Raw genomic sequence first — 21,811 nt, 5'->3', positions numbered from 1 at the left:
TCAAATTAACGCTAAAGGTGTGAATTTTAACTACTTGTTACCAGGATGGTAACTGGTGCATAAGGGAGATAGGGCAAAGTTTTTTCGAGGGGGAGGTGGGGATGCTTTTTACATTGTAAATACACGTGATGTAAAACTCTAATACAAATCACGAAATACCCGCCCAAAGTTGTTTCAATCTTTTAGTATTTTGTCATATTTCACACTTTTCAGAATTTTGTGACCAGCCTTTTGCACCCGTTGCCATGGAAACCATGAATATATCCCATTGCCACTATCCCGTTAATTGCAAATGCCGTTTCTTATGATGAAAACCCAGTTAGCACGAAAAAAAAAATTTTGTGTTTTTTCCTTTTAATACAGAATCCAGTGTATCTTCTCTGAATATAGTCGTAGACACTTCGACAACCGATAACCACAACATCCTGTATCCCCTAAAACATGGCTTCCGGGATAGAATATCATGTAAAACACAGCTTTTGGGATTCGTAAACGACCTAGTTAATACTATCCATGCTAGATCCCAGACGGATATCCTGGTGATGGACTTTAGTAAGGCATTTGACAAAGTCAGCCATCCTCGTCTTGTTACCAAGCTGAAGTATTATGGAATTGGTGGTAGGACAAACAGATGGGTCCAAAACGACAAAAATAACATGTCGTCTTTTTTTGTGAAAACACGCCTCTGAAAAATGGAGAGCAAAACACGAGTGAAGCTGCCCCTCTATCGATCAGGGGTCAGGAACTCCATTCTCTCTAAAGAACATATTTCATTCGGTTTACTTTTTCCGTAATGTTAAAAACAAACACCGCGTGTTAATGGGAACGAGAATCCTCTAGAGACTGGTCTCAGTTTCCTAAAATAATAAGCGAATGGAAAACCGGTTTTGCAGGGTTCTCAGTTGGATTGAACTGCACCTGCCTTTCTTCTCCCCTGAAGGGTACCTGAACTAACCTCTGAGTATTTCTACCATTGTTTATTAGCAGAAAAAACGATATGGCACGTTGCCTCCCCCAAATGGATGAGCTCTTCGGCTAGCTTTGTGGATGTACAAATACCAAATTGAAGAAACGTTCACCCTGTGAAAAGCAAAAACCACGAATGATAAGACCGATTCTGGGAAGACAGCATTAGTAAGCTTGGTGATACTTCCATTTATTTATAATCAAGATATTTTTTCTTTGAGAGCTTTAGAGCATGATTTATATATGCAACCTGTCTTTTTATAATCATTTTGTCACAGACGACGATTATATTACTTTTTCCGATTTCCCAGTAAACATTTGGGTCGCATCGTTTAAATAAAGTTTATGCTTTTCATGGGTTAACGTTTATTCAATCAAGTGTATACATCCTTTAAACACCACGAATACCCTGTCCCAGTTTTCTGTAGTTAAAACGTACCCAAGACGTACTCATTTTGTAGGTTCCATAGGTTGATATCAACTGTAGTGATCTCTTAATGTGGTCCTATTACAGTGAAAGCTGTTAAAATTCAATTAAATATTCATGGTGTAAACAAAAGATGGCCATGACTGACGGGAAAAAATCAAGCCTAAATTGAAATTGAGGTAGTTTTATGTATATTTTAAATGATTGGCTTGGCTTTATGTTCTTGCACGCTTTGAGTCTAACGAATCCAGTGCACATGTTTTGACAAAGGCGATTGTCATAGCATGGCACTTACAAACAAATTTGTGCATGTAAGGAGGCCACGCGGTTTTAACAGTGCAAAGCCAATTTAAATAAAAGACGATGGAATAAAAATTCATCACAGGTATAAAATTCGACCTGTCGTTTCATTTGGCATTTCAGATATAAGCCAAAGAGAACTCTCTGAGGGTGTGAATTCTGCTTCTAGCCAAATTTACAGCTAAATACAAAAACACACACATTTGCAAGAACTAAAACACAACCCAAACCTGTGATATTCCTGTTAAAAATTTAAGACAGGAAGGTCTATGTTTTCAGATGTTTAGGTCTTTTTTACTTTCAACCAACGCCTTTAACTCCAGACGTAATTTTTGAGGCTAAAAGTCCGTTTTGAAAGAGTTAGGTTGTTGTTGTTGTTGTCTGTGCTAAATTTGCTAATGACTGTATATACCACTTAGCATTCAGAGTAATCGACTCTTTCAATCCCTAAGACTTCTGTTGTGAAAAGAGTCGAACGAAACATGTTAAACAGGATACTTGAGTCAGTTTAAATGGTCGTTTCTGAGTTATAAAAGAGAGCAAATATTTTAGCCTGGAAAGGAAATCAAGAGTCGAAACTAGAATTCAGTGGGATAAAAAATGCAGATCTTTTGCAAACCTGTTTGTGTGGACCGGGCTCGGTGTGGGCGTTTGGTTTGCTAATTTTTAATGTCAACTGATAACAAGGGGACCGGCTTTATTTGTCCACCAACGTAACAAGCAATTTCCTAAGGGAACTAAATTTTTAATCGCTGGCTGTTATTGCTTCCAGTTAATGCGTCAATGAATTATATATGACGCACCGTGTACGCTCTTCAACACGGAAATTCATAATTGTAAACGCTTTTTGCTGACGTAATTCACTTTGCTTGTAGTTTTTTCTGAGTCACTTTTCGTTAAAAGCCTGCTGAATATACAGAGTGAATATCAGATTAATACCTTTTCTTCGCTGAAGAAAACATATATATGGAATATTTGGTAGATACAATTTCAACTCTAAGTTCTTTATCTATTTTCCGTCTTTAATATTTTTGTGTGCCCATGTAGATAACGTCAGCGGATATCACTTACCGGTACTTGCTACTCAGTTCCTTTGTACGTGAAACTAAAAATTGGTTTGCAAATGTCCGGCACTTTAATGAATAAATATTTAAGGAAGAAACACGCTGAACTTGCCGTTAGTCGGTGCCTTATAGATATATTCTACGATCGATCGAGATTTTAAGAAGAAGTATAAAGTTGTTAGACACAAACCACTTTATAAAACTAAGCACTATACACTGACTATATACATTCGAGAAGACATTTTGCTATTTACCCAGCTTGTCAGAACTGCGGGCTAAAAGTGGAAAAAGCTTTTGTCGGAAAGTTGTTTTGCAGCTGAAAGGTAGAAGGCGCCGAACGACAAAATCTGAAAACAAGGGAAGCAAACATAAATAATTAAATGTCAATTCCTGAATGCACATTGTTAGGTCAACGTAATAGCCAAACTCATTTCTCTTGTTCCTTTTTTTATGAACGACGTGCAAAATCCATCTTCTTTAGCTAATTCCCAAGAATATTCGCCCTGGGCAATTAAAAGTTTGTTGATTAAAATTTGTCGGCGCGTTAGGGATTTTATCAATAGTGAGAAAAATTCAACGCCGGAGGTACAGTGCCTGCAACAGGGCATAATTACTTTACGAAATTAAAACTTGGGTTTAAAGATAACGCCGTAATGAGCTCGATTAGCTATCCGAGATGGCTCTAGATTTTCAATGTTGTCTATTGTTTTACAAATAAACAAATCCAGTTAATCTGTTGTTTCAGCTCGTTTCTTAAGAAGCATTTCACCTTGGCGAAGTGACCAGCGAAATCTTTTGCTAAAAGCACTTTGTTTTGTTTTCTTTGTGGCACGTGGTAACATTGGCGCAAGGAAAAACCGTTGTTTATAGTAAGATATTTAACTTCATAAAATCCGTCTCAGCCAAAACAAAAAGCACCGACAAGCAGGTGCATATGTCCATTTGTCAGTTTTCATTGGTCGATTCAATTCAATATTGACTGTCCCGGAAATATATGTTACTTTATGATAATACAATGTTGTCTGAAAAAAAGATATTATTCTGGATTCTCCCAATGTAAACGAAACTCGAAAATTTTTATCGTAAAATCGCGAGCAGGTATAATGTCTCTAATTAGCTACTCTCCGATGCGAATGGTATAATTGTAAAATTTGGGAAATTAGATTGATATTGACTGGAGTGTGAAGAACGTAATATTATTTAAAGGTGTTCTGTTATCATTTGTGTCCCAAACTACATGTTTCTGATCCCACGATTGAGGCGGCTCGAGTCTATTTTAATTCAAATTTCAAAATGTTTAGTTATTTAAGTTTGACTTAACAAAACAAATGAGTGCGTGCTATTTGTCGGTGATCAAAGAAGGTGATATCAACCAATCGAAACAAGTTTGATGACCTGTCCAATTTTAAGTCCATCCGTTTCCGAAGATTTCTCAATAACATTTCACTGTCAAAGGGATTAACCAGTCTTCAGAGCTGCCTTACCGGCCTAAAGTATCAGAGAAGTCTCACAAAAGAAAAACACGTCCAGCAGCAGATGTCTAAGAAAGATAATTTTGCAACCTAAACTCTGGATTTCAGAGTGTAACGTCCTCTTAATTTACGGATCGGTTTGATTTGATAACGCTGTCAGTCGGTCTTATAAGAAGCCAACATCCAGACAAGTTCAGATAAGCACTCAAGCTTCTTTTTGGCAATTCTGTTCAACACAAACAGGCAGGAGAAACGTCTCCGCATTTCGTAATCTGGATTATTCAGGTGACACTAAGTTCCTAAAAACTGCTTCTCAAGCCAACTTGGCAACACAGTGCAGCAGTCGGACGGACAAAGCTCACCAACCTGCAGTCTTTTCAAAGTTGAGCATAAGAACTTGCAGAAAAGCAATCCTATCATGCAAGTTGGTGCCGCGAATAACAACGTTTCCTCCTTGTCGAATATTTCGCATGCAGCGAACCATTCTGCGTTGAATGCCACATCGCGAATGTCCACAGCTCCAAGTGATTTTGAAATCATATCACAAGCAGTCATCCTGATCATCGTTCTAATCGTTTCAGTCGGTGGCAATGGCCTAGTTTGCTTCCTTGTCTTCAGAGTTAAACAGCTACAAATTCCAACAAACTATTTTATCCTTTCCCTGGCACTGGCCGACTTTCTTTTCGCTGTGGTGTGTCTGCCGTTCCGTATTGTCAACGTCCTGCAGAGGTATCTTTGGACACTCGGCCTGGGTGCCTGTAAATTTTGGGTCTGGTTGGATCTCGTCTTCTGTTCTGCCTCCATCGCGAACTTAGCGGCCATTAGCGTCGACCGCTATTTAAAAATCGCTTCCCCGCTAACCTACGACATCCGAATGACATCAAGACGCGTCGCCTTTATTTTAATAGCATTATGGGGATATTCCACGTCCCTAGCGTCACTATCATTTGTGTCCGGCGACGCGGCAGGCATAATAGTGCGGAACCAAGTTTGTTACATCGACAACAAGATCTTCCTGACAGTAATTTCCGTCATTGGATTTTTTGCTCCCTTTGCCATTATGCTTCTCATGTACTGCTTTGTATTTAAAGTGGCGGTTGGTCAAGCAAAGGAACTTTTCCGCCTGCAAGAGTCCCTGTACAGCGGGAGCCAGCCGAACGCGCGACGAAAGTCGAGCCGAATATCAGCCGGTACAGTTTTCTTTGAAGTGAAAGCGACGAAAACACTGATTATTCTCTTGAGTGTGTTTTGCATTTGTTGGTCACCGTTTTTCGTCCTAACACTTCTCAGTTTGCATAGCCCTGAGGCTTTTAACGGTGTGCCTGGCTGGTTGTCGAAACTTCTAAAGATCGTATTTGTGTATCTTTTGCCGAATTGTAACGCGGCGTTCAACCCGATTATTTATACCACGTACAACCTGCAGTTCCGAAAAGCTATTCAAAGACTGTTAAAGCGCTACAGGAGAGAACGGTCTGGGAGTTTCGCCTCCTTTTCTGAGCCGCCGTCAGAAATCAGAAAGAAGTTCAGCTCTGCGCTCTGGACAAAAGCACCACCAACTTCGTCAATTTGTTTCTCCATGGGTGAAGAAGGAACAAATCGCAATTTGCCAGAATCGTAGTAGCTTGTTCTAGACTGAACAAAATGCTGCAACCGGGCAGCTATAGTTTTCTTTAGAAAAAAATGAGAAAAATATTGGCTCCTATTTTAATTTTAATTTTAATTTTCGGTTGTTTGTGTTTGCCTTCCCGCATCAGATACCGATATTGCTTGTTATTTCATATCATGTACTGTGCGTAGAGAATATTTTTTTTTTTTTTTTTTGCAAATGTAAATTTCTAAGAAACAGTTTACAAGATTTATTTCAAGCAATACTTTATTCAATAGCTTATCAATTCGCTAGTGTCAAGAGCTCTCAGAAAAACGACTGTGAAATGCCGATTGAAGGGCCGCCGGCGTAGAATATTCAATATGTCCTGAGACCGGATTTCAGTAGACACCCATTTACAACTCGAGATTAAAAAGTCGGTTAATATTAAGAGCCTTAGATAATAACAGTTTTCCATATGTTTACAGCTGTAAGACATCGATAGAAAATAGAAAAAATGAGTTAATGTTTTTGTGCTTATCTCAGTAAAAAGAAAGTCTTTATAAGTTAAAGGAGAGCAAACTAACGAAAAAGTCTCAGCAAAACAACATTTGAAAGAGCAAAAACGCACGAGATTTCCAATAGCAAAAGAAGCACCAAAAATGTTAAATTGAAAATTATGACCTGAAATATGACCAAAATGCGGCAAAATTATCGGCTGTCCAATAACGAACATTTTATCTCAAGAGCGTCAAACAAAGTGACGCCAGTCTTAACGCATTCACATCTATTTGTGAAATGAAAATTCAATTCTCATGTTTCATTCCAAAATGGGCAATCGGCCATGTTCCTCAGTAAAAAGAAAGTGATGTTTTATTCGGATATTTATTTCGAAGTCTTCGATTGTTGACACACCTTCTAGGTCTTGTGTATTATGCGGGATCATTACTATAGTTTCCTTTGTTCCCTCTCCAAGACTTCTTTCTCATTTTTTAGATTGATTTATAGAAGACAAACGAATCATTTCTGATGGCCTTTGTTTAGGCAAAGGCAAATAAATTAAATTAATGCGTAGACAAGTTCAGAGAAAATTGGCGACGGCGCAGTCTAAATAAAGTTCTCAAAACGGAGCAAATAAAGAGATTGTTCTTTTCCGGCAATAAATTAAAAAACACCAAATAGTAACGATGCGAAATAATAAATGCATTGTAGGCGTTTTCTAAAAGAAATAGAGAATTCGCACAATTACAAGTTAATCAGTTCTAAACGTTAAAGAAGTGTCTGAAAAAGAAATGGGTCTTGGAAACTTTTCAAGCCTTTACATATATTCATTTATTATGTGAAGCGTATAATCTGGAATGAAATGCGTGTGTTATTTATCTTTGAGGATTTTAAATATATTCAGGATGCTTATTAGCTTGTGAAAAAAGCAGCTAAAATCAACAATATCGCCTCGAGTTAAAAGTGTTGCCGATAGAGATAAATTTATTTTTTGTCCCGCCAAACAAGCCTTTGGCAATTATGATGTCTCGAAAGGATAAGAAAAAATTGACATAATGTTTTAAAGAGAAAATTACAGTCTCAGTTAACTGATAGGAGATCTCTTATGAATAGCTTTTTTACCACAATGCTTTTAAAATACCAAATGCATTTAAAAATGAGCAAGTTAGTCGTAAAGAAAGAACTAAAACTCGGTTTTTTTTTTAAAAAAAGAAACACCCTTTTTAACACTACTGACAAGAAGAGAAAAAATAATTTTGTAGAAGCTCTTTTTAATTCTTTCTCTAACAATACGCAGATTTATGAACAACGAACTCTCTTCAACAGAAGGCTGCAATATTTTAATATTTTAATTAAACTACCAATCAGTAATTTAACTGCGGTGGACGCAATTGCAAATAAAACATTTCTACGATGACTAATCTGCTAAACGCATCAGGGAAATATCTAAACGTTAGACCGATCAGGTGGATAGAGCTGAAAATTTGATATTTTCAGTGGAATTATCAAAAAGAATGAAACCAAGGTATATTCTTCCAGCTACAAGTCAAGAGGAAATTATATGCAGATATGGTAACACTTTTCTCGGAATTGACATCGTATAAAAGAACACAGTAAAATTGATGACAATTAACAAAATGTATTAGTATTATACTCGATTAAAAGCTTATCGCCCACAAGTGAATCTAAATCACCTCTGAAACTCTGCTACAGATCAATCTGCCTCTACAGCTCGTCTGGGGTCCATTTTCTAGGAGGAAGAAACCCTCAGAGCACTTAAAAAGCCACCTGGCGTGGTATTGAAGTATTGGTGAGCTTATTTCTTTACTTAAGTGACAGTCAATTTTGGTAAGTGAGAATTGTACACGGAAATAAACCCCTTATACCACTTATTGTGGACGAGAGGAAGGAAATATCAATTTGTCGTTTGATGTTAATATTCTTAAATAAGTGCCTTTGAAATGCTCCTGTTAAAAAGGATCGTTTTCACCAAGAAGTCTAAAAACGCCGACGGATTATTAAGGAAATTAAGGTTAAAATTTCTTTGTAACGTATTAAATAGCTATTTTTTTTAAAAAAATATTTTTTAATTTGTTTGTCGTTGTCGTATCGACCACCGAAGTGCAGTTTATGTAAATAAGACATCGATCTAAATGTCCTGGGAGTTGGAGAATATTCTTGTGTGTCTGGTGCGACGCATTAAACCATTCGATGAACGAGATAGACATAACTAGTAGTAATCGGAGCTTAGGAGGCTAGTGCGTTCGACTCAAGGTAGACACCACGAGGAATTCGAAAAGAAAGCCAAGCAGTTGCAAACCACCCTCACTAACTAGTAAACCATTCGATAAACGAAATGTACATGTATTACCAATAGCAAATCGCCAATCCATAATAAAAAAACATCTTTATATGATTCATATATGAACTGCGGATGTATGTGAAAGTGATAAATGATCATCGCAGTGAATTTCCAATTTAAGCAATTGGAAATAAAGAAGCCTGAAAAAAATTCAGGGCTTCAACGAAATTCTGATGTAAACAAAAGAAATTCTGATGGGAGCCCATAGCGATCGGAATGTTTCAATAACAGTCCATGGAGCTCCATGGGTTAGGACCCCCCCCCCCCCCCCCCAAAAAAAAAAAAAACTTTTTGGTACCACTCGGGGGAGTAATGCTACCATACATGTTTGAAAACTACAATTACTTTGGTTTCATATTATGTATGATAGTGCTGAATGAGTAGCTTATAAGGAATTATCACGTGACAAAGTGACGTAACTCAGTTCTACAGAATCAAAGGGCACAAACAATAACTGTTTAATGTTTAATAAAGTTAAAAGCTATAATATATACAAATAAAAACCGAACGTGTTCGACTAAAAAGTCATCATGGGTAATGTGTTTGCCACGTAGTTTCGTATTTAAATGTTAAGTCACTCCCATGGGGAACAGATTGATTGGATAAGCTAGCAGCTTTTTGTTTAGCTCTGGCTTTCTTAAAGCGATAAACAAAGCCTCCAGGATCTTGCGTTTTCGCCAATTGTGTTGCCCTTTGATTACTTTCCATATGAATGAATGCCCCGGGAATTCAAGTAGATGTCTTGGAGGTTCTGAGATCTTGGTTGTGTCAGAATATTCATGAAACCGAACGCTGAAATTTCTTTGTTTTTCACCTACATACTTGGCACCACAGTCACAATTGCCTTCGCAAACCACGTTGGATTTGTATAACGTGCGATAATGGGTGCCTTGCACCGAGCGAAACAAATATCAAGCAACCTTGCACAAGACATCGAAGAAAGACGCACCAATTTTATTACTGAAATACGGCTATCTAAATCATTTTGTTGACAAAACAATTAAATCCTTCCAAAATCGGTTACATGAAGAGCCGATAATTCCAACTAAACTATTTAAAGAGAACGCGAATCACGATCAGGATACCGTTATGCGTAAGAAACGAGAAAGTTCCACATTTATATTATAAACAACCTGAACATTTTTTCTCGGAACAATTGTATCTTTGAAGTAATTTGGCTGACCAGGAAAATTTAGTTCCTTTTCAATCTGAAAAACAAAAACTTCCACAAATCTCACGTGCTGTGTTGTTCTGTATTACTTGGGTGGTGAGTTCCTTACGGAACTCATGTTATCCGAGGGCAGCATGTTGACCTCGTAAGGTAAGGTAAGGTAAAGTCTTTATTTAACGAGGGTAGCACTAAAATAGCATAAAAACACTAACAAACCAGTGGCCCTCAATAATTATTTACAATAAAATATAAAAATACTCAGAACAATACGAATATTAAAACTATGGATAAACTAAAACTATAAAATATTACGAATAAAAATACAAGAAATACGAGATAAAATATTAAAAAGGTAAAAAGAGTAAAAGTGTAACTAAATTACAGAATAAAATGATTTAAAAACTGCTGTTCTTTAAAAATTCTCTTCCAAAGAGAGTTCCTAAAAGCTTTAATTGTTGACAATTTTCGCATAGATAGGGGTAGGCTGTTCCATTCTTTACAAGCAGTCACGGTAAAAGTTCTGCCACCTTCAGTTAATCGTTTTATAACTGGATGAACAATATTAAAATTGGCATATCTTGTATTTCGTGAATGAGTCTCGCTAGTAAGCTTAAGTAAGCTTTTCAGATAGGTGGGTACATGCCCCTGTAAACGCTTGTATATTATGCAGCACTTACTTAGTTTAGCCTGTTCGGTAAATGGTATCCAGTTAAGTCTATTAAACAGTTTGACAGAGTTCGCTTGGCGATCGGCATCTAGAATTACTCTTGCAGCCCTCTTCTGCAGTTTTAGAACACGTGTGAGGGTATGTTTATCACAGCTGGTCCAAACCACGCTCACGTAATCAATAATCGGTGCCAGATTATTCTGTCTTACTTGGGCGGTGAGTTCCCTACGGAACTCACGTTGTCTGAGGGCAGGATGTTGACGCCGTGCTGGATTATTCTGTCTTACTTAGATGGTGAGTTCCCTACGGAACTCATGTTATCTGATTGTAGCATGTTGACCTCGTGCCAGATTATAATGTCTTACTTGGGTGGTGAGTTCCCTACGGGACACATCTTATCTGAGGGCAGCATGTTGACCTCGTGCTAGATTATTCTGTCTTACTTACTTCAACATGACACGAGCATGGGACAAAGAAAAATTCTGAGCCCCCGACGGGAATCGAACCCATGGTCTCCCAGATACCGGTTGGGCGCTCTTACCAACTGAACTACGAGAGACTCGTTGTGAGAAATGGCCCAGTTAACAACGAGTCTCTCGTAGTGAGAAATGGCCCAGCTCACAACGTGTCTCTCGTAGTTCAGTTGGTTAGAGCGCCCAACCGGTGCGGTATCTGGGAGGCCATGGGTTCGATTCCCGTCGGGGGCACAGAATTTTTCTTTGTCCCATGCTCGTGTCATGTTGAAAACTTCATCTTCATTTCTGTTGTATAGTTCCACTGACTACAACCGATTGCATATAAGTCGTTCTTCAACGGTACATAGAACTCACAGAGAAACTAAGTTTTCAGGTTTATTTCGCAGCTAAAACTCACTATAACTCACAGTATGCTTACAGTAAAACTCGCTTCTTTTCGTCTCTCCGGTTTCTGAGAAATCAGTGCACGTGTTCATTACCATATTTGGTTATACTATTGAATGTCACAAACTATGGGGGTGGGGGTAAATCAAAACTCTCGTACACAGATTCTTGTTTCCTCGATGCACGTACACTTTTTAACGAGCTCCTGAGAGCTCTTTTGTGTCTAGTCTCCCTCGCAGCCGTTTTAAATGTCGTCACGCAACGCTCCTCCGCACTAAAATGTACTGTGAGCAATTTAACAAAACAGATCCCCTTGAAACCTCATTTTCGGGCACTTTTCGGGAGTGCTCACGAATCACGGGACGTATTTACAAATTAAACATTTTTACATTTCCTGGCCGTACGACAATAACTGTTACATTTTGACAAAGATTCTATCATAAGCGGACAAAGGAACGCAAGCTCATCATTTGCACCCGCTCGCTCTTGCTGTGATATTACTAGTCACGGTCTATGGACTCTAGGTTATTTAGAACGCCTTTAAAAACTCGAAGTGAGCAACCTTTGAAAAAGTACTCCTCTCTTTTTCTGCCTTCGCTGATCATCTTGCTAACTGGAACAATTTCCTTGATGTTCCACTCGTCTCTTTCCTGGTCGTAGCTCTCAATTATATCGTAACATTCCACTGGATAAGTTTTGCTGTGTCCACCAAGCACGTATAACGTTTCGTCAACCAACACCAAACTTCCAAAACTTCGATCAAGTGTTAAGCTGGCTATCAGTTGCCACTCATCTGTCAGTATGTTGTAAACTTCGCAAGTTTTCAGGAATTTTACTTTCTCGTCCTGCACACCCACTAACCCCCAACCTCCAGCAATGAAAATCTGATCATTTTTACAGACACCAAACGCGTGTTTCCTCGCCTTTTTCAAAGGTGCTACTTCCTGCAATTCCTCTGCCTCGGTGTCAAATCTTGTACATTCAGAGAGGGGTTTTTCAAAAAGACTAGCAGGTAATCTCGTTCCACCGATAACGTATATGTACCTGTCTACAGCCACGGCACAGAAACGTGCTTTTCTGCCGCACCAGTTAAACAACGGTGTCAACAAATTAGTGTCAAGGCTGTAAGTCCAAAGGGTGTTTTCAAAATCTTGTCCAATAAAACAGATTTGGTTTTTGACAACTAACACATCCTCAAATGCAGCTATAAAGAACCGGGACGGCACGTTATTTTTAATTAGGCTTGACCACAGTGCTGGAGTCCAGCGGTTCAATTCGGGATCATAGCATATACATTTCAATCTGGTATCGAAGTTGACTTGAAAAGGAACATGTATTCTTCGATAAAAAATGTATACCTTCCCACGACATGAAACTATGTGTTGTACTTTTAAAGGCCAACCGGGTTGGCCTTTAATCGTTGGTAAACGGTACCACTCATCAGTTTCCGGAAGATAAAAGCACTGGCCTTCGCAAAAACTATCCGTGATCACGATAACACTTTTATTTAGAGAATGTCTTGGAGAATGTGGCCGTGGAATGTCACAATCTGTTGACCGATCAATCCAGTTTAATGCAGCAGTCACGCTGTCGAGACAGTTTTCACTTTCTTTCACAAGATCATTGGTCACGACTTTGCTCAGTAAAACGTCACGCGATATAGTCGTCAGTCGAACGTGACGAAACAGTTCGCCGAATTTTACGCTTCTTTCGCTTTTGTCGTGATTAATCCATCGAAGTGTGATTTCAAAAACGTTTTCTTCGGCGTCAATCACTATATCATCGCTTGAAATCCAATTTCCAACTTCATGCCTTGGCAAATTTAAAAATTCGTTCGATGCAGCGACGGCAGTAAAGTTTGAGTTGATGAATTTCCGGGTGCTAGCGATTAGCTCTTCACATGAAAACTGTTCAGCTATTGAGTAGTAAATTGAAATGCAGTTCAAAGTGGTCATGTGTTGCGCGAGAAATTTTCCGGCGATAGTTTTTAGGTTTGAAAGGAGAAGATAATCTGCCGTTGCGATCAAGTTCTCAGCGTTCTCCTGACTAGAAATCTGAACGTTGCCAGTGTAAATAAACTGTAGAATTTCTGCTATCTGAGACTCAGTTATCCACTCCAGTCGAATAACTCCTTCATTATTCTCTTTCATGTCGGTGCTGAGAAGCTTTTCAAAGAAAGGACTCGCTTGTGAAAGAACATTTCTGTGAGCCTGGAACTCCTTCCCATCTTTTACCACCAAAGTTATGTCAAATGGATTTGGATGATCTTCAGACATGTTTCTTGACTCATAAAACACTTCAGCTGAAGCGTCGATTCACGCCTGGTTTATCATGGAAGAATTTTTCGAACCTCTTTCAGCTGTTGGCGCTTGTTGCAGATCGTACTTGGAAATAAAGAAAAGACCCAGGCAGTAGGCAGCTGTGTAGTAACCTTGTGTTTCCGACAAAAGTAAATCTTTCTGATCGAAGTGCGACATAGCTACACGATAAATACCCTGAGGTGAACCTTGGGGGCGTGCAACGCAGAATGTCACAAACCGGAAACAAAACAAACAGGTCTGCAATGCGTACATGTGTTGGCGAACATGTAAATTAGCTATTTATTGTCTATTAATCATTGCAGCATATTAGGACAGGCATATTAGACAGTTTTCACTTTCTTTCACAAGATCATTGGTCACGACATCTCTAAGTAAAATGTCACGCGGTATAGTCGTCAGTCGAACGTGACGAAACAGTTCGTTCGCTTTTGTTAACCGGGTGGGGTCTGGTGGCTGGTGCCCCCCGGTTCATATATCTACCCGGCGTTTTTAAATAACCGGGTGGGGGTCTGGTGCCCCCCGGTTCATAATCTACCCGGCGTTTTTTCGTAGTTTTTTTTTTTTTGTCGGTAGGGCATTGAAGGTCACGAATGTTGATTGGCTTAAAACTGGTCATCTTTCATGACCCACTTGAAATTGCCTCCAATGGGGGAACTTTGCTGCTTATTAGGTAAATGTCATTAAAATCAAGGATGCGCAGGATAGAAAATCACATCTTCTAAGTAAGACCTCACCAAGCGGTTGTAAGTTCTTTAACCCTCCCCGTTCACCCATTTTTGGCAAGTAAACTGATGTTGATTACACGATATAGCTCCCGTGGTAGCCCACATAAAAACGTTTTCCAATAGCCAACACAAGTAGACTGGGGCATAAGGGGGAATGATCATGAGTAGAAGTAGATAAATGGCGTGCGCTTTTTATGTTGAAGTAGGTTTCTTTGAGTGGATAAAAAATCATCTCGACCAGAGAAACACAGGCAAAGGTGAACGCAATACCCATTCAACCTTAGATGAAAGAAAGTGTAAAAGGGAAATGGGGATCCGACACGGCTTTCGTAAGATCGCTCCTTGGGATTTGATCAGTTACAAGTTTTAGAACACTCGTTCTTCTTGATAAACAGTTTTTGTGCAGCGCTTTACAAGATGTCGGACGATTCTTCTTGAGTGCAATTTCAAGTATAGCAAACTACCTAAATACAAGAAGAACTTCTCGGCCATGTATAGGAATTGTGACAATTTTTTTATTTAAAATGAACAAACAATATTATCTAAACTAAATTGTAGAAATGCCCTTCAAAGCTTCCGTACTTGGGTTATTGCGACACGTTAGTAAGCCTCAGGGTCATAGTCACTCAATACTACTTACTACTACTTAGTCACTCAAGATTACTTGTCAATGTCACAAAATAGGCTCCAGATTTTTAATAACGCCTTTTAAAACCCGAAGTGAGCAACCTTTTAAATAGTACCTGAGCAACTCTCTTTTCTCGATAGTAATCTTGCTAACGGGGACAGTCGCTTTGTTGTTCCACTCGTCTCTTGCATGATCGTAGCACTCAACTTTGTCGCTAAATTCTCCTGAACGTTTTCTCGGTTTTTTCGTGATTCCACCCATTACGTATAAAGTTTCGTCAAGCAAGACAATATTTCCCAAAATTCGGGGAATTGTCAAGCTGGCTATGAACTGCCACTCATCTGTCAATGTGTTGTAAACTTCACAGCTATTCAGGAAGTTTTCAGAAGCTCCAACTCCTCCAGCAATGAAAATCTTTTCCTTTTTACTGACACCAAAAGCGTCTCTTCTCGCTTCTTTCAAAGGTGCTATTTTTTGCCACGTGTTTTCTTCACTGTCAAACCTTGCACACTCGGACAGCAAATAGACAACCGCGGAAGGATCATTGAGATCATAGAATTTACGCACCCCACCGACAACATATATGTACCTGTCAACAGCCACTGCACAGAAATATTTCTTTTCAACCCATTCAAACAGCGGAGCCATGGAAGTTTCGTCAGGGTTGTATGTCCAAAGCGCGGGCAAGTCCAGAGCATCTCCCACAATAAAACAAATTTTGTTTCTGACGACCAGCACGTCTTGAAGAAAGTGTTGTTTTGTATAAGAGAGAAATTCTCGATTTGCATCCATTGTCCATGGTGCTAGAGACCAGCGGTTCAAATCTGGGTCATAGCATTGTGATCTGGCGATGTTTCTGGTCACAACGAATAATTTGCTTTGACATGAAACGACATGTGTTACTAAGCAGTCTTCATGGGCGGGCAAACGGTACCACTCATCCGTTGAAGGAACATATAAAATCGTGTGGAAAGGTTTTTGGTATTCGCAAGCCGTGATCACAATAACATTTAACTCCAGAGCCTTCCTTGGAGAATGTGGCCGTGGAACATCGCAATCTATTGGTCGATCAAACCATTTCAATGCACTCCTCACGCTGTCAAGGCAGTCTTCATTTCCTTTCACAAGATCATTGGTCACGATATCGTTTGGTAAAAAGTCACGCGATACACAAGTCAGTCGCACGTGACGAAACAGTTCGCCGAATTTTATGCTTCGTTCGCGCGCGCTTTTGTGATGGTCAATCCATCGAAGTATGATTTCAAAAATGTTTTCCTCGGCGTCAATGACTATCTCATCGCTTGAAATCCATTTTTCAACTTCATGGCTTGGCAACTTTAGAAACTCGTCAGATGCAGCGACGGTGGTAAAGTTTGAGTTGATAAATTTCCGGGTGCTAGCGATTAGCTCTTCACATGAATACTGTTCTGCCACATAGTAAATTGAAATGCAGTTCAAAGACGTCATGTGTTGCTCTAGAAATTTACTCGCAGTAACTTTAAGGTTTGGAAGGAGAAGATAATCTGCCGTTTCAAACAAGTTCTCAGCCTTCTCTAAAGTAGAAATCTGAACATTGCCAGTGTAAATAAACTGTAGAATATCTGCCATCTGAGACTCAGTTATCCACTCCAGTCGAATAACTCCTTCAATATTCTCTTTCATGTCGGTGTTGAGAAGCTTTTCAAAAAAAGGACTCCCTTGTGAAAGAAAATTTCTGTGAGCCTGGAACTCCTTTCCATCCTTAACCACCAAAGTTATGTCAAATTGAGTTAGATGATCTTCATTCATGTTGGCTGTTGACTGACTGACTGACTCACTAATTTGTGTACACTAATTCATACAAATGCTGCGTCATTGTTATTTAAACAATATTGTTTCAACAGCGGATGAGATCTATAAATATCTGTTTGGCAAATTAATATAAATAACAACTAACATAACGCACATGACAATAAAGATATTGCTATAAAACTTGAAATCAAGCCTGTCTCTTGCACATGTTATTGTGATGAACAGTCAAACTTTGCGATTCGGAGAAACGGAAATAGAAATGCAATGTTTAAAAGCTTGGAGAAGTCACGAAGTGTGAACAGAAGTCAATTTCGGGGCATATTGTAATCAATATCAAGTCACCCGTTTTTCGCTGATCGCCTGTGGTTGAACAGTCATTATATAAAAATTTAAGGGAGAGGGATGTCACATTACGTGACTCATTATTATGCCATAACGCGCTTGTTTAGCAGGCTGCCTAGCCGGCCTGGGCTCACTTCATGTTTTACCCGAAGTAGCCCGAAGTTTTGCCGACCGCACTTGTTTCTTGGCCTCTCTCGGCAGAAACCTCGACAAGAGTGTTGGGAGGGTAGGCTGGGGAGAAGTAATTAGGTGTGCATTTAAGCTCGTAGGTTAAACCAGGGCGCAAAATTGGTGTCGCTATTGTTTGAAAGATAAGCCATATTTTTTTAGAGAACTGATCCGTGGATCGTGGAAAAATGGCAACAGAACTCGTTTACAATCTTCAAAGTGTTGTTGTTTTCATTCCAAACATGGAAAAGTAGCTCGGGAGAAGACGAACCAGCAGTGAAGTTTTAGGTGGTGGAATATGGAACATCGAGAATAAATAACAGAGTGCTAAAACCTTGCCGGTGCATTTCAAAATGTTTCGTGGGACCGTGAACAATATTGGCTTTGGGTGCAACTTGAAGGTATTGTACCGGTAATGTACATAATAAAATTTACAAAATGGAACAGTAACCAGGGTTCATAATCATATTCTGAGATTTGTTTTCCGCCCAGCCCCAGAGAAAGGTTTGGATTGCAGACCGAAATATAGGGCAAAGTTTTTTCCATTAATATGTTTACTATGTTGTTATATCACGTGCACATGCACTTCTCTGCTTCTACTCATTCCCCCTTATACCCTGGTTTAGTTGTGTGGGCTTTTGGAAAACATTTTTTGTGTGGGCTATCATGCGAACTATGTCATTACCAACATCAGTTTATTTGCTAAAATACGAAAGTTAGATGATATGGCAGTCACACGTTTCAAATGCATGATGAAGTGTTATTTAGAACATGCAATTTTCTGGCTTTCTCATCCTGAGCATCCTTGAGTTTAATCGCATTAACCTAATACTGTATGCTGCAATAAGTATTAAAATAGCTAATTTACATGTCAGCAGGAGCGAATCACACAAGTACGCGTTGCAGACCTGTTTGTTCTGTGCCATTTGCGTGAGATTGACATCGTTTTCTGCGTAGCACGCCCCCAGGTTATTTTACATAATTATCCAAAACGAAATCATCCGCCAGTGACAGCAGTAGTAGTCACGCGCTTTGATCAGGAAGATTTAATTTTGCAGGAAACGAGGGCTACTACATAGGTGCGTACTCGTTGAGTATTTTCTTTATTGCCAAGTACGATCTGAAAAATCAGCGACAACTTGAAACTGAAAGTGCTCCCTCGAATCGACGCTTAAGTTTATCAATTCATCGTTTATGAGACAAGAAAGATGTCTGAAGAACATACAAATCCATCTGACATAACTTTGGTGGTGAAAGATGGAAAGGAGTTCCAGGCTCACAGAAATGTTCTTTTACAAGCGAGTCCTTTCTTCGAAAAGCTTCTACGCGCCGACATGAAAGAGAACAATGAAGGAGTTATTCGACTGGAGTGGATAATCGAGTCTCAAATGGCAGATATTCTACAGTTTATTTACACTGGCAACGTTCAGATTTCTAGTCAGGAGAATGCTGAGAACCTGATCGCAACGGCAGATTATCTCCTCCTTTCAAACCTAAAAACTATTACCGGGAAACTTTTCGAGCAACACATGACCACTGAGAACTGCATTTCGATTTACTATTCAGTGGCTGAACAGTATTCATGTGAAGAGCTAATCGCTAGCGCCCGGAAATTCATCGAATCAAACTTTACCGCCGTCGCTGCATCTCACGAGTTTCTAAATTTGCCAAGCCATGAAGTTGAAAAATGGATTTCAAGCGATGAGATAGTGATTGATGCGGAAGAAAACGTTTTTGAAGTCATACGGATATGGATTGATCACAACGAAAGTGAACGAAGCGTGAAATTCGGCGAACTGTTTCGTCACGTTCGTCTGACGACTATATCGCGTGACATTTTACTGAACGTTGTCGTGACCAATGAACTTGTGAAAGAAAGTTCAGCCTGCCTAGACAGCGTGACTGCCGCATTAAACTGGATTAATCAGTCAACAGATTGTGACGTTCCACGGCCACATTCTCCAAGGAATTCTCTAAAAACAAGTGTTATTGTGTTCACAGATTTTTTTGGCGAAGTCCACTCGTGCTTTTATCTTCCGGCAACAGATAAGTGGTATTGTTTGCCAGCGATTGAAGGCAAACCAAAGGTACGACACATTGTTTCATGTCGCGGGAAGGTATTCGTTGTTACTGATGATATCGCCACATCCCAATGCTACGATCCAGATTTGAACCGCTGGTCACCAGCACCGTGGACAAAAGTGGATCCAAATCTCTCATTCACCACACAATATGTATTTCATGAAGTGTTAGTTGTCAAAAACCAAATCTGTTTTATTGTAGTAGAAGTTGGATCTACCGCTCTGTGGACATACAGCCTTGATTCAAATTCGTTGAAGCCGTTGCTTAACTGGGTCGAGAAAAGAGATTTCTGTGCCGTGGCTGTAGACAGGCACATATACGTTATCGGTGGAACAATATTCGGCGGTGGGGAATTGGACCCACGCGTACGGACCCCTCCACTCTCGGAATGTGCAAGATTCGACACCAAGACAGATGACTGGCTGAAAATAGCACCTTTGAAAACGGCGAGGCAGGGCGCTTTTGGTGTTTGCAAAAATGAAAAGATTTTCATTGCTGGAGGTCATTGGGAGGATCGTATTTCGCAAGTTATATTCATGAATAGTTGTGAAGTTTACAACATCCTAACAGATGAGTGGCAATTGATAGCCAGCTTGAAATTGAATCGAAATTTAGGAAGTATGGTGTTGGTTGACGATGCGCTATTCGTGCTTGGTGGTCGCACGTCATTTCGTTATTGTAGTGGTCATAAATGGAGCGATACAGTTGAGTGCTACGATCATGAAAAAGACGAGTGGAATGACAAAGCAAATGTTCCCGTCAGCAAGATGACCATCAAGAAAAGAGAAAAACCCAAATACTTTTTCAAAGGTTGTTCACTTCAAGTTTTTATAGGCGTTCTTAATAGGCTTGAGACCATAGACCGTGACTAGTTATATCACAGCAAGAGCGAGCGGGTGCTTATCAAGAGCCCGCGATCCTTGTGAGTCTGTCCGCTTAAAATTGAAACTTCATCGGGAATGCAACAGTTATTGTATCTTATTTTAATACGCGTACGGCCAGGGAATGTCAAATCTTTAATTTGTGATATCTTTTTTCTCTGTGATACTATCTTTTTTTAAAGCATGTGGAAATTGATATTGGTAATAAAAGGACTAGGTAAAGATATTCTATCGCATGAGTAGTCCCGAAAAGTGCCCGAAAGTATACTGTTTTGCTACTGAGTCTACTGAGTAGTAAATTGAAATGCAGTTCAAAGACGTCATGTGTTGCTCGAGAATTTTACTCGCAGTAACTTTAAGGTTTGAAAGGAGAAGATAATCTGCCGTTTCAAACAAGTTCTCAGCCTTTTCTAAAGTAGAAATCTGAACATTGCCAGTGTAAATAAACTGTAGAATATCTGCCATCTGAGACTCGGTTACCCACTCCAGTCGAGTAACTCCTTCATTAAGAACATTCTCTGATTCTAATCATTCCCCCTTATACCCTGGTCTAGTTGTGTGAGCTTTTGGAAAACATTTTTTGTGTGGGCTATCATGCGAACAATGTAATTCCCAACATCAGTTTATTTGCTAAAATACGAAAGTTAGATGATATGGCAGTCACAAGTTTCAAATGCATGGTGAGGTGTTATTTAGAACATGCAATTTTCTGGATTTCTCATCCTGAGCATCATTGAGTTTAATCACATTTACCTAATACTGTATGCTGCAATAAGTAAATAGCTAATTTACATGTCAGCAGGAGCGAATCACGCGTTGTAGACCTGTTTGTTCTGCTATTTGATTGACATCTGTTTCTGCGTAGCACGCCCCCAGGTTATTTTACATAATTATCCAAAACGAAATCATCCGCCAGTGACAGCAGTAGTAGTCACGCGCTTTGATCAGGAAGATTTAATTTTGCAGGAAACGAGGGCTACTACATAGGTGCGTACTCGTTGAGTATTTTCTTTATTGCCAAGTACGATTGAAACTGAAAGTGCTCCCTTGAATCGACGCTAATCAATTCATCGTTTATGAGACAAGAAAGATGTCTGAAGAACATACAAATCCATTCGACATAACTTTGGTTGTTAAAGATGGAAAGGAGTTCCAGGCTCACAGAAATGTTCTTTTACAAGCGAGTCCTTTCTTTGAAAAGCTTCTACGCGCCGACATGAAAGAGAATAATGAAGGAGTTATTCGACTGGAGTGGATAACCGAGTCTCAGATGGCAGAAATTCTACAGTTTATTTACACTTGCAACGTTCAGATTTCTAGTCAGGAGAATGCTGAGAACCTGATCGCAACGGCAGATTATCTGCTCCTTTCAAACCTTAAAACTATCGCCGGGAAATTTCTCGAGCAACACATAACCACTGTCAACTGCATAGTAAGTAAGTAAGTAAGTAAGTAAGTAAGTATGACTTTATTTAACGAGGGTGACACCTGACAGTAA

General features: G+C 39.4%; 4 protein-coding genes and 1 pseudogene across 5 annotated transcripts in view; 3 read left to right on the top strand and 2 right to left on the bottom strand.

The window, feature by feature from the left end:
• The first annotated feature begins 3,337 nt into the window (after positions 1-3,337).
• On the top strand, positions 3,338-7,516 carry LOC144660072 (5-hydroxytryptamine receptor 2C-like). The gene has a single exon (XM_078520628.1). It carries the CDS (start codon positions 4,648-4,650, stop codon positions 5,845-5,847), a length of 1,200 nt encoding a protein of 399 aa, XP_078376754.1. The 5' UTR covers positions 3,338-4,647; the 3' UTR covers positions 5,848-7,516.
• Positions 7,517-11,353: 3,837 nt separating this feature from the next.
• Positions 11,354-13,893, bottom strand: LOC144660984 (kelch repeat and BTB domain-containing protein 12-like). Its single transcript, XM_078521705.1, has one exon. It carries the CDS (start codon positions 13,649-13,651, stop codon positions 11,876-11,878), a length of 1,776 nt encoding a protein of 591 aa, XP_078377831.1. The 5' UTR covers positions 13,652-13,893; the 3' UTR covers positions 11,354-11,875.
• A 949-nt stretch (positions 13,894-14,842) lies between these two features.
• LOC144660096 (kelch-like protein 24) lies at positions 14,843-16,963 on the bottom strand. The gene has a single exon (XM_078520654.1). The coding sequence runs from the start codon at positions 16,835-16,837 to the stop codon at positions 15,095-15,097; it is 1,743 nt and encodes a 580-aa protein (XP_078376780.1). The 5' UTR covers positions 16,838-16,963; the 3' UTR covers positions 14,843-15,094.
• Positions 16,964-18,361: 1,398 nt separating this feature from the next.
• Positions 18,362-20,304, top strand: LOC144661528 (kelch repeat and BTB domain-containing protein 2-like). Its single transcript, XM_078522328.1, has one exon. It carries the CDS (start codon positions 18,559-18,561, stop codon positions 20,302-20,304), a length of 1,746 nt encoding a protein of 581 aa, XP_078378454.1. The 5' UTR covers positions 18,362-18,558.
• A 960-nt stretch (positions 20,305-21,264) lies between these two features.
• Positions 21,265-21,811, top strand: part of LOC144661565 (kelch-like protein 40) — a 38,668-nt pseudogene continuing 38,121 nt past the window's right edge. Inside the window, exon 1 of the transcript XR_013572304.1 lies at positions 21,265-21,744. The product of XR_013572304.1 is annotated as a kelch-like protein 40 (transcript). The remainder of the gene's footprint in view (positions 21,745-21,811) is intronic.

Source organism: Oculina patagonica, chromosome 7, assembly GCF_052425735.1.
Source record: "Oculina patagonica isolate OP01 chromosome 7, crgOcupat, whole genome shotgun sequence".
Lineage (NCBI taxonomy): Eukaryota > Metazoa > Cnidaria > Anthozoa > Scleractinia > Oculinidae > Oculina > Oculina patagonica.
The sequence above is the reverse complement of the archived record's forward strand: the minus strand, read 5'-3'. Positions and strand labels throughout refer to the sequence as shown.

Bases quoted from the DNA above. Each gene is read 5' to 3' on its own strand.
- LOC144660072 (XM_078520628.1), top strand. From the start codon at position 4,648: ATGCAAGTTGGTGCCGCGAATAACAACGTTTCCTCCTTGTCGAATATT.
- LOC144660984 (XM_078521705.1), bottom strand. From the start codon at position 13,651: ATGTCTGAAGATCATCCAAATCCATTTGACATAACTTTGGTGGTAAAA.
- LOC144660096 (XM_078520654.1), bottom strand. From the start codon at position 16,837: ATGAATGAAGATCATCTAACTCAATTTGACATAACTTTGGTGGTTAAG.
- LOC144661528 (XM_078522328.1), top strand. From the start codon at position 18,559: ATGTCTGAAGAACATACAAATCCATCTGACATAACTTTGGTGGTGAAA.